The 12,111-nt window shown below is 36.9% G+C and overlaps 2 protein-coding genes across 2 annotated transcripts; one reads left to right on the forward strand and one right to left on the reverse strand.

The window, feature by feature from the left end:
* Positions 1-204: 204 nt before the first annotated feature.
* On the reverse strand, positions 205-4,385 carry LOC114745089 (uncharacterized). The gene is made up of 3 exons (XM_028933226.1): positions 4,071-4,385; positions 1,957-3,559; positions 205-1,494 (listed from the first exon to the last, which is right to left on the reverse strand). Exons 1-3 carry the CDS (start codon positions 4,316-4,318, stop codon positions 205-207), a joined length of 3,141 nt encoding a protein of 1,046 aa, XP_028789059.1. The 5' UTR covers positions 4,319-4,385.
* Positions 4,386-9,097: 4,712 nt separating this feature from the next.
* Positions 9,098-11,968, forward strand: LOC114745086 (probable alkaline/neutral invertase F). Its single transcript, XM_028933223.1, has 4 exons — positions 9,098-9,530; positions 9,996-10,445; positions 10,734-11,292; positions 11,413-11,968. Exons 1-4 carry the CDS (start codon positions 9,165-9,167, stop codon positions 11,700-11,702), a joined length of 1,665 nt encoding a protein of 554 aa, XP_028789056.1. The 5' UTR covers positions 9,098-9,164; the 3' UTR covers positions 11,703-11,968.
* Positions 11,969-12,111: the final 143 nt, after the last annotated feature.

The raw sequence follows: 12,111 nt of genomic DNA on the forward strand, positions 1-12,111 counted from the left end.
ATATCTATATGCAGTTACCTAGTAGTTGACTAGTGAGCATAGAAAAGTGTGTGCGCATGTGTGTGTGTGTGTGAGTAAGACAGAGAGAACTCCAGGAACAATAAAAAAAAATCTTACTTTCTGTTCATACAAATTGAAGAGCTTAAAAGTTCCGATGATATCTGTGGTAAAGTCACTCCTCTGACCCTTCTACCCTTATCAATCTCAAGTGAGCCAAGCTCCTGGAAACTGTTTGTAACACCGTGAAGGAAAGTACGAAGCAGGTCTCAAGAACCTCTTTAACTGCTTCTTGGAAGCATGATTGCCCCAAATATCAATATTTTTGCAAAGATTTGACCACATGGCCATTGGCAATGACTCATCATATGCAACACATATTCCTAGATCCCATCCATTGGTTTCATGAGGATCTTGGGAGGTTAAATCTTCACAATTTACTTCATCAGAACAGAAGAATGGTGATTGATATACACATGATAGGTTCTCCATCATAAAATTGGTAAGTCCAACTGCCTCTTCTTCTAATGCCTCGATTCGTGAATTATAATGAATATTTTGCAAATACTTGAACAAAACAATCTGCCTGTTCAAGTCAACAAGCCTCTGAAGAGTCATAGAGTGTAATGTGTACAGTAAAGGAGAACTGTCAGGTGAGCAATCCTCAAGATAGATGTCAGAGATATTTTGCATAACAGCAAGAAGTGAAGCAGAAGGTTGAACAATCCAAGAAAAATATCCCATGTCTCTCCCATCAATCCTCTCCATCAATTCACGAGCAGAGTATGCTATGAAGTCCCCCACTTCAGCAGACATCTTCTTAGATAAAGCAGGAGGCATAAGGCTGATTGCTTGCCTATGTAAGCTTCGGCACAACACAAGCAACTGAAAAAAGAACAGAATGACCCATTGACTGGAACTACCAAATTTCTTCAGAATTTTTCTCTTTCCAGCCACCTGATCAACAGTATTTCCCATGACATTTGAAAGGAAGTTGCATATGGTATTTGATTGTTGTCGTACTAGAGTACTCAAGTAAGGACGCATTAGCTCTATTAGTTCTCTTATAGAACCTCCAATCAGGTTACTGTTTCCCTCAGTGATAGTGAGTGATTCGAGAACTAATGAATACAGCCTAGACAAACCTCTACCAAGAATCACCATTCGCAGATTAAAAACTTCCCTGGTGCGTTGTACATGTCGTTTATTAAATTTTTCACCAACAACAAATGAAGAACATTCTCTTAACCACATAAGAGATTTAGATATATCATCTGTTAAATGTCGAATGCAACCACTCACATTCCCTTCTGGAATTGATTGAACAGCCTTATGAATGGCATTAGTGAACTCCTGTGAAGATAGTAGCCTGTCCACCGATTGTGAATGAACTTCATTAGATACAGACGTCAAAAACCTTGAAGTTTCTTCACTATTAGCCTCATCATGTATGGTAAGTCTAATAGCTTTGCACAATGCTAAAATAGCAATGTCCACCTACATCAGTTCAACATGTGTAAGAACATGCCTGAAATCCATCTAATGAAATAAAAGGCAACAGATGACAACATTTAAGAAGAAGAAACAATAATTATAACAATTAAAGAATGGCTGCATCCAAACTTTCTTCCCCCCTACCAACACCCTAGATTGCAATTTAATATTGTAGGCCCCAAGGAAGGAAAACATGAAAAAGGTAGAATAATTCATTATTATAATAATTCAGGAATGGCTTCACCAAACCCCACTTCCTCCATACCAACGCCCTAGAATTCAAATTCAGTACTATAAACCACCAAGGGGTGAGTTTGTGGTTTGTTGGTGAGAGCATTCAGCCATACATAATAGGTCATGAGTTCAAAATGGCAGTGAGATTCACAAACAACCACAAGGGGGCATAACCAATACTAAGGAAAAAATGCCATGTTATAGAGCAGTAATCAGAGTTTTGAAACTAACCTGGCGAAGTTGACTATAGAGATTGATTATTTGGCTCCCCAAGCCTGATATGCTGGAAGATAATGAACATTGATCAAGGGCATCCATAAAAGTCCCCCTGATTGCTAAGCATGATAACATTGTAAACCATAAGTTCACCAAATCTTCTCCAATAACCTCATATTCAATTTCCAAAAGATACCCTATTGCAACTAGGATCTCATTAACTGATAAAGTAAGCCTTTCCATTTCTATCCTGTTACTTACATCATAGTTGGAAAAGCATAGCAAAGTGGCAGAACATGACATTAGTACATTATATATTTTCTTCAAGAAATTAAGACAAGCTCCTCCAGTCATGTCCTCTGTCCTCACATACACCTTCTCTTGCATAAAACTAGCAAGCAAGTTACTAATAGATTTTAGTATACCATGAGGCCCTGCCAACATGAGTTTGCCATCAAGTTTACCTTGAGTATATTTATCAATCTCAAGTAACAAAGGCTCCATAATGTGAACCAAAAAATTAGTGAGCGATTTTTGAGTGTCAGAAGACATGTTATTTGAGCTATTCTCCCCTGATTCTAGCTGCCTTGTATCTCTTGTACTCTCCATTCTCTTAGTTGCTTCGTGCAGCACTGAGGTTCTCTTGAACTTTCTTGCCGCATTGACATACAAGTGAAATAAAAAACCTATGCTACTTATTGCTGTTGTGTTTTTTCTTGCTATAACTTTGCTCAATACATCAAATAAATGTCTATGATAACTCATAATAACTGCTCTTGAATCTTTTGATTTATCATCACATGAAGCAACATACATCTCTACACCATGTAAGCTAAAGAATCCATCAATGTGTACTGGATGAAACAATCCATAAGAAAGAACTTCTTCCACCAACTTCAACAACTTCTCTGTCCAAGGGCTATTGCTTCCATTTACCTGAAGCTTCAACTCACCCAACAAATGCAACAGGGGCTCAAGAAGTCTATCCACAAAATTATAAAATCCATTTTTCCTAGCTGGATGAACCCTCAAAAACTTTGAGAATGGCTGAAGCACCAAACACAGAAAATGTATAGCAAATTCACCCATATTGATCTTATCAAGGTGTTTGATATACATTTTTTGGACAAGCTCGAGGAGTATACAAGTTGTTGTAACCCATAACTCCAAATTTTCATTTGACAACCCACCATGGGACGAGAATACCAATGAAACACAATCAAGAGCAGTACCATATAATTTGTACCTTTCACCAGATATAAAAGATTCTCCTGAGCAGATGGAGGAACCCTCCAGCAGTGATAGAGCATTTTGAACAATAAAATGAACAGGCCGTAGGAGATGCCGAGACATATTCAGAGAAACATTAAACTTCAAAGACTCCTGCAAGCAGAACCTGAATATCTCCCAACAACGAAGATCCATATATGCCTCAACTCCCACCTGAGATCTTTTTCCGTCACTCAAATTTTTTGTATCTAAGGAAATCAACAGTGACTGTATCCAATCATTAAGGAGATATAATAGTCTCGGCAGTTTTATTGTTTCACGATCCTGAACAGTGCCATCACCGTCTTCAATTCTTGATTGCACAAAACTGAAAGCTAATTCGATCTTCCTGCATTAACACAAACTTGTTGTGGTAAAGTGACAATACAAAATCTCATTGTTCCTTTGGATGGCTCACGAGAGGCATGGGAAAAAATAGATAAAATATACTCAAAAATTAATTTATTTGGACAAAACAAGATATGTACAACTATATAAGGCCTTTGCCCCCATGGGACTCTTTACCACTCTCTCTTACATATCTTACCGGGAAGAAATGTTATTTCTGCGGGCTTTTGGTTCATTTTTTAGCACGTGTTCAATAACTTGGATAGCACTATAGCACGTCTTCCTTCTGGGTTGACGGAGTTATGACTCACGAAAGTTTTGCCATTTGTTCTAAGAGTACTAAGAAACTAACTTGTGTAATGCAAAAGAAATATCTGATAGTTATATAGCCAGTCTCCGAGAGGACACTTCAATATTAGAGATGAACATAATGTGCTCTTCTTAAAGAGTAACAGCTACGCTATCAGTTAATCGAGCGTAATAACCAGAAGGGGGGGAGGAGGAAAAAGTACCTCTGGAGATCAAGATGCTTGTTTTGGATGCATAAAATCAACTGAAGGTTCTTCCATGGAGGGGAGAATTCAAACTCGTTGGACTGGGAGTCTCTCTGCTCTGATTTTGTATCATCTTCCACTGTTCTCAGTTCGATTCTCTGCGCTTTGGAAAGCCTTTCGGTTTCCTCGGGGCTTCTTTGCTTTCGCTTCTTTGTTTTCTTTTGAGCTTTCATGTTGACATTCGCTTCCGGAGCCGCCATTAACATTAGTTAACAAGCAAGAGAGAATGAATTATAAGGGGAAAAAAAAGAGGAAGGAAGCCAAGTGCTAATTTACGTAACCAGAGGGTTTAGCAGAAGGAGCGAAGCAGGGCCTTTAACTACAGGCGGAGAAAAGGAGCAGGGCAGCCCTTGACGGCGGGACCCATTTTCTCACTCTAGTTCTTTTTCACTCGGATGTTTTTTTCCGTTCGGGGATTACCTCCCAGTGTTCAGTAGCATTCACCAACAGCATATTTTTTTTCCCCGCCGAGATTGCGACAAAGTTTTTTATTTTTGGCGCCAGTGGCGATTCCCCCCTGTTACCACCACCATCAACCAATCACATAAATTTACCGTATCTTTAATATAAGATTTATTTAACTAATTTGATTAGATTAAAAAAATTAAATAAGTTAGTTAATTATAATAAATATGACACATTTTTTTAAAATACCATAATCATTTTTTTTAATACCTATTCTTCCTCTTCTACTTGATTATGGATGTAGGAGTATCCATAGAGATAATTTAGAGAAAATTGATAAATATGAAAACTGAGTCTTATATTTAGAACCAAAATTAACTCAACAATTAGGTCCTATATTAAAGACCGGAAGAGTACTATACTTATCAATATAGTTTTCTAACATGAATTAGTTTTATCTAGATATAATACTACCTCCGATCCTTAATATAAGACCTCGTTTAAATTTTATTTTAGTCTTAAATATAAGATCCCAATCCACTTTGTCTCTAATATTTGTGTATTTTTTCTAAGATAATCCTTTTAACAATGGTAATGGTAGGTATAGCCAATATACTTGATTAGTAAGGATATTTTAAGAAAAACAACACCTATTTATAACAAATAACTAACTTAACTTCTTTTCTTAATTTTTTTTAAATTAGTCAATTTACTTTTATGACTAGGATTGGAGCTAGTATAATAGTTCATCCTATGCATTCTTCTGTATTAACTAAATTTTCTTATTTTTATTCGACTTACGTACTGTGCCCGTAACTTGTAAGGATACTCTTTTTTTTTTTTCCTTTTTAATGTTATTTGATCCTTTTTCCCAAAAAAAAAAATGAATTGGCTCTGGTGGCCGCTCAGCCAAAGCTGGAGCTTGGAGCGCCCGTTAGTGTTGGGACGGGCCTTTGTGGCCGAAATATCTAGTTTCCAATTCCTCATGATTTGCAGCCTGCTTGGTTCAGTGAATGGAAACGCAATGGAATGCAATACGTTTACAGCGTGTTTGGTTCTCTGAATCCCAAAAAATGCAATGGAAATTTTAGTACTGCATAATTAAGAAGAAATTATATATACATAAAAATGTTTGGTTACATTACAGCCAATATGAAAATAAATAGGAATGATAAATTAAGAGACAAAGTTACTCCTGTCAGTGTATAAATATAATGGATTAAAATTGTGTACTTTTTTGTACAATAGTAAATTAATAGACAAATCACCCTCGTCCACACCATGAAAATTTGAAATTTTTATTAATTAAAAGTGTGTATGCGCATGTATTATATGATAACCAGTACAATACATCTAGGACTGAACCAGTGAGTCGAATAATTGTGCGTAGGTATCTATACATAAACATATATAGCAGTGTTGCTTATATACTACTACAATTAAATTCTCTGTTTTAGCTCACTGATTTTTCTGGCAGCATTATACCAAACTCCTTTTAAATTTTGAGTCAGTTGCATATAATCCTTTTCTTTATTAAAATCTTATAACTTCATTTTTAAAATTGTTTTAAATTGTCATTAAAATTTTTTTCTTCACTCCATTTCTTTCATATTGGGTATTAGGTTAAAGGTAATCAGCACGGCAAAATACAATTCTCTTTATACCATACAAATCCAATCAAATATTTGAATCAATCAATTACATCAGTATTTCAGATAATATCTATCCTCTCATAAAATTCAACTGAATGGGCTATTAATTTCTAATACTTTTGTGCACTGCAATTACTGTAAAATATACTCATTCAGTCCTAAATATAAGACTCATTTTATATTGTAATTTATACTGTAAAGTGAATCTTATATTTAGGGCTGGAGGAGTAATTCATTTATTCCAACAAAGGAAAAAATAGTTCATTTATCAACTACAGTGAATTTGAATTAAATTTTTAGAAGGAAAAAAAATCTACTGCCATTAAAGATTTAGAGTGGTAATGTGCCTATTCCTCATTGGCTTCCAGTCCCAGGCAGGTAGAGAGGCCATCGATCCCACGGGACAGTTGATTCAAGAATCTCGTGATATATTGCGTGATGAACTGTTATGTTTAGATTTTAGGCCGCGGTTTTTAGAAAACCATATCAAACAATTTATACAGCTTTCAATATTTACAATTTTATTTTTGTTAACAAATCATATAAATAATTTATCATTTATACTTCTGAATGTTTTGAAAATGTTGCAATAATTTTTTAGATTTTTATATTTATAGTACCGCTATTACCAACTTTGAAGAAAACACTATAATTGATCATTTTAATGTGCCATGACAAAAGTTAATTTCTAAAACTTAACCGTGTTTGGATGAGAATAAAATTAGGAAGGAAAGAATAATAGGAGGATAAATTTACACAAATAATAATTTTTTTAACTATTTTTAAAAGTTTTATTTTCTAATATTTTCTCCCTTCTGTATTATTCCTCCCAACGTCATTAATACTCGGTGTAAAATTGTAAATTGACATGGCCAGCCCAGCCGTACTTATAGTGGCCCTACACCATGCCAAATAGGAACAGTGTGTTGGCCGTTTTGCGTCGTCGGCTAGCAAACACGTTATTCTTATTCCCCCCATGTCTGAAACGCACCGCGTTACGCTGCAGTCCGCGCCATTACGGTCCCTCCACTATGTCTGTACCTTCACTCTGTTTTGGCCCTTCAATTCCCCAGCAAATGAAGTAAACGGCGCATTTTCTATCTTATTTATCAGAAAATAAAACTTGGCAAAAATTGTACAAAACATAATGAACCGCGCATTCTAGAATTCTAGTTCTTTTCCCGCTCCCTCACACACTCCGTCACACCTCAAGAGTGTGTGTGTGTGTTACCAAAATATCTGCCCGCCCGAACAAATCCAAACCGTCAAATTCAACCAAAAGCTGCCTCCTGGCCGTTGTTCATAAGCTCACAGCCCCCTTTTCTGTTATTTCTTTGACAAGGACGTTCACGGGGTCGTTCTTCCCTACTCGCTAATGCATTGTTGTGGAAGCTCTCACCACCTACAAGCTCTTCAATCTTCCTGAGAACAGTGCATTTTATTCTCGTGTTTTCTTCTCTGTCTGTGCCTCCTTCTAGCTGGTTCTCGAGTTTCGCGGTTAGTTTTTTCTGATCTTGAATTACAATGCTCTTTCCTGTATTTTGATGGCATATTCAGCTATTATATGTGCATTGTGTTTGTGTTTGTGGATTCCTGCACTTTACATGATTGCATGAATATTGCGGAGTCTTTTGGTTCGTTCATCCGTGGCATGAGCTTGGTTGGAATAAAGTGTTAGCTAATCTTGAACAACTTCTGATTGTTTGTAATATTCTCTCTATCTCCCCGTCTCTCTCCCGCTCTCTTTTTCATTTCTTTCTTTCTTCCCGAATCCTCTAATAGGTTGCGTTACCAATGGAAATTCTGTTGTATTGAGTTAACCTACTTTGGAATCTGGAAACTAAATTCACCAGCTACGAAGAAATGGTGGTGTATATGTCTTGTCTCGCGGCGATATTTGTACAATCATAATCACATGTCTGTTTTGTTATTATTACATGGTTGTACAATGCCCTTTCACCTAATAATTTATGCATTTGTTCCAACGGGCAAAACAAAGATTCTAGTGAAATGGATCGATACTTTAAGAATATGTATCCGTGTCACTTGTTCTCTCAAGCCGCGCGGTTTTGTGACAGATCAAGCACCAGTGGCTTTTATGCAAACATTACTTATGTTTATTCCTCTGCAAAATCTGAAAGGTTGACATGATGAACTCATTCCAGTTAGTATTTAGTTGATAATGGGATCCATAAATTGTATAATGCTAGTATTGTCCGCAACTATGCGTTATGATAATTTATTACCGCCAATTACTCCATTCTTTTATTTTAATTTCTAACAACTCCTGCTTTGACTGGAGACTACATTTTTAATTTTGGCTTGATTTCATCAATGGTCGTTCTTCGTCTTCTCCTTCTGATGTTAAAGCAGAATCAAATAAAGAGTAGTTCAGATATCAGGGGATATTTTCCAGTTAAGAAGTGACTTTGTTCCGCAAGAATGTAAAATACAAGGAGAACATTACTTTTTCTTCAATCAGTGATCTGGAATGCCGGACGCACGGACCATTGTGTTGTTTATTGTCTTGAATTAACAATCTGAGCAGGATCTGCTTCAATTAAGTAGGATCTTCAAATTAAACACTTTTCTTGGCGGCTATTTGTAATATTTAACAGGAGTCGTTTTGAATCTTTACAAAGTCGAAGTCGCTGCCATTTATATGGAGAAAAATATTTTATTTATACATATATATATTATATGGCTTTATACGATATCGGAGATTTACTTATGATGCATCAAACTGAATGGATTAACATGTTATACCAAAAAGTTAGACGTCTGGGCTGGTTTTGCTTGGGTCTATGAAGTTTCCGAATCATAGAATTAATTAATTTGGGCATCATGTTGTGTTAATTATGTCATGAATCTTATGAAACTCTGTTTTTGGGTCATTGAATCTTACCAAGCTTGATTGCAGAATTTTGAGCAGTACTACTACAAGTGCCATACTCTTTTTAAGCATTAAAATTGTGGGTAGTATCAGCCGTTTTCCATGGATGGTTCACACAGCGGAAGTTTTGAAAAAACAGATTCACAAGATAAAGACACAGAAGTCATGGATCGTGACATTTCAAAACTGTTAGGGAGGCGAAAGGCGGGTGTGAATATTATAGACAGACAGAGATCATGTGAACTAAGAATAGAGAACACTCATCGCCCGGTGGACAATCTTGACAATGCACTGTCTCCACTGAATGGATCAGTTACTAATGCCCCAGTAACACCGGCGTCGGATCCACATACAATCATAGTTGAAGGTTGGGAGGCTCTGAAGCGTTCCTTAGTATATTTTCGTGGTCAACCGGTTGGGACAATCGCTGCCTTGGATAATTCAAAAGAGAATCTAAATTATAATCAGGTGCCAGGACCTTGTCATTTCATAAATGTATCTGAATGTTCATCTGGGGAGAGGGGATGAGTTTACAAAATCTAATAAACTCTCTGTATCATACTAACAACACTGGGGATGAATAATGATTGTAAGATACATCACTGGTTGTTTTGTACCTAAAATAGCCAGTTTGTCTTCATTTCCTTTTTCCTCGAAGTTATTTATGACATGGACCTCCGGTGTATAGCCATCAAACACTTGGAGCTTTTGGTTACACAATAAGCGATACTTCTAATTCTAAATTTACTCTTACACCAAATAAGCTGGCTTATTTTTTACAAATGAGTTTTCTACATGTTTCCCTCTTGTCATTGTGTTTTACTTCTATTTGTTTTACCGGGACAGGGGTTGGACTACTGTATATTGCTCTTACCAATTCTGCCCATTTTCAGTGATGGAAGATGTTATCTAAGGTACTATTTGTGTCCGTAGGTGTTTGTAAGAGACTTTGTTCCAAGTGCGCTGGCTTTTCTGATGAAGGGGGAACCTGACATTGTTAAAAACTTTATCTTGAAGACTCTTCGCCTTCAGTCGTGGGAGAAAAGAGTTGATAGATTCCAGCTAGGAGCAGGAGTGATGCCTGCTAGTTTCAAAGTATTGCATGAACCGGTCCGAAAACATGAACCAGTCCGAAGGGCTGAGACCTTGATAGCAGATTTTGGTGAAAGTGCAATAGGAAGGGTTGCTCCAGTAGATTCAGGATTTTGGTGGATCATACTGCTTCGTGCATATACAAAATCTACCGGAGACACATCCTTGGCTGAACTCCCAGAATGTCAGAAGGGCATGCGACTGATTCTCAGTTTATGCCTTTCAGAGGGGTTTGACACGTTCCCAACTCTTTTATGTGCTGATGGATGCTGTATGATTGATCGTAGAATGGTGAGTTCGTAGAAATTTATGATACCTCATAGTCGAAATGGAAACTAAGGCTTTCATCAATTGTAGGATGAGATGATTTTTCTTAGTTTTTTCTACCATTATATGGAAAGAAGAAATCGTTTGTATGCCGACTGTGACATCAACTGAATCAAGAGTCCATAGAATATGCATCAGACCGATATTATATGGTTATCTTGAAAGGGGATATTTCTTTTAGGTACTCTTTCATTCGTTTCTAGTGTTTATTTTCACTCTGTCCTACTTTTAATTGATGATGCGCTGTTTCAGGGTGTTTATGGGTATCCCATTGAGATTCAAGCACTTTTCTTCATGGCTTTAAGATGTGCCTTGCAATTGCTTAAGCAAGATGACGAGGGAAAGGATTTTGTGGGAAGAATTGTCACACGGTTAAATGCCTTAACCTATCATTTGAGAAGCTACTATTGGTTGGATTTGAAGCAGCTAAATGATATATATCGCTACAAAACAGAGGAATACTCACATACTGCAGTAAACAAGTTTAATGTTATCCCTGATTCTCTTCCAGATTGGATTTTTGATTTCATGCCTGATCACGGTGGCTACTTCATAGGAAATGTCAGTCCTGCTAGGATGGATTTCCGGTGGTTTTGTCTGGGTAATTGCATGGCAATTTTATCGTCCCTAGCTACTCATGAGCAATCCATTGCAATCATGGACCTCATAGAATCACGGTGGCAGGAATTAATCGGGGAGATGCCAGTAAAAGTTTGTTATCCAGCTTTAGAAAGCGATGAGTGGCGTATTATAACGGGATGTGACCCCAAAAATACCAGATGGAGTTACCACAATGGGGGTTCTTGGCCAGGTACTGTTCTGCCCTTAGCTACCATTTGCACGGAAATTCGTCATAATTAGTTGTACCGGTATTTCTATTCTCCTTGGCACTTTGGATTATTAATGTGATTATTGTTGGGTTTTCATTCAGTTCTTTTATGGCTTCTCACGGCGGCCAGCATCAAGATTGGACGGCCCCATATTGCAAAGCGAGCCCTTGAGACTGCTGAGACCAAATTGTTGAATGATAACTGGCCAGAATACTATGATGGAAAGCTCGGCAGATACGTAGGGAAGCAGGCACGTAAATGCCAAACCTGGTCCATTGCCGGTTACTTGGTTGCTAGGATGATGCTGGATGATCCATCCCTTGTAGGCATGGTATCATTTGAGGAAGACAAACATCTGAAGCCTATACTCAAAAGGTCTAATTCATGTTAGCTGTTGATTTTGTTGTCATGGAAAAGAGCGGGACAGTGGAGTTAGGAAGGTGGAGGACTAACACAAACCCGCTTCTTCGTTACATTTGTCATTTCACAAGTTTAAACATTACGTCTCCAACAATATTGCTCCAAGTTTTTGCGCCAGATTAGGAAATACAGAGTCACATGTAAGTGAAGCTTCATATGGATGTTTGATGCTTCAAGCCCATAAAGCTTCAGAGCAATTCTTCGAACATTTGTTATTAAACGTCAATTACTTTTTAACCGATTGTTCAAAATTAACTAATTTAATTGATTGAATTCAAAATTCGAATAATTAACTGATGTAGATTTAATTTAACTAATTAATTATTTTTATTATTGTTTATTTTGTTAATTATTTTTGTATTTTAGATCGTGGATGGTTA

This window comes from Neltuma alba, unplaced genomic scaffold, assembly GCF_004799145.2.
Source record: "Neltuma alba isolate B1F8T4 unplaced genomic scaffold, ASM479914v2 tig00004528_pilon, whole genome shotgun sequence".
Classification (NCBI taxonomy): Eukaryota; Viridiplantae; Streptophyta; class Magnoliopsida; order Fabales; family Fabaceae; genus Neltuma; species Neltuma alba.

Excerpts from the sequence above, each read along its gene's own strand:
- LOC114745089 (XM_028933226.1), bottom strand. The coding sequence starts at position 4,318 with ATGTTAATGGCGGCTCCGGAAGCGAATGTCAACATGAAAGCTCAAAAG. Across the intron at positions 3,560-4,070 it reads AAGCATCTTGATCTCCAGAG|GAAGATCGAATTAGCTTTCA; the intron begins GTACTTTTTCCT and ends GTGTTAATGCAG. Across the intron at positions 1,495-1,956 it reads TCTATAGTCAACTTCGCCAG|GTGGACATTGCTATTTTAGC; the intron begins GTTAGTTTCAAA and ends GAACTGATGTAG.
- LOC114745086 (XM_028933223.1), top strand. The coding sequence starts at position 9,165 with ATGGATGGTTCACACAGCGGAAGTTTTGAAAAAACAGATTCACAAGAT. Across the intron at positions 9,531-9,995 it reads AGAATCTAAATTATAATCAG|GTGTTTGTAAGAGACTTTGT; the intron begins GTGCCAGGACCT and ends TTGTGTCCGTAG. Across the intron at positions 10,446-10,733 it reads GTATGATTGATCGTAGAATG|GGTGTTTATGGGTATCCCAT; the intron begins GTGAGTTCGTAG and ends GCGCTGTTTCAG.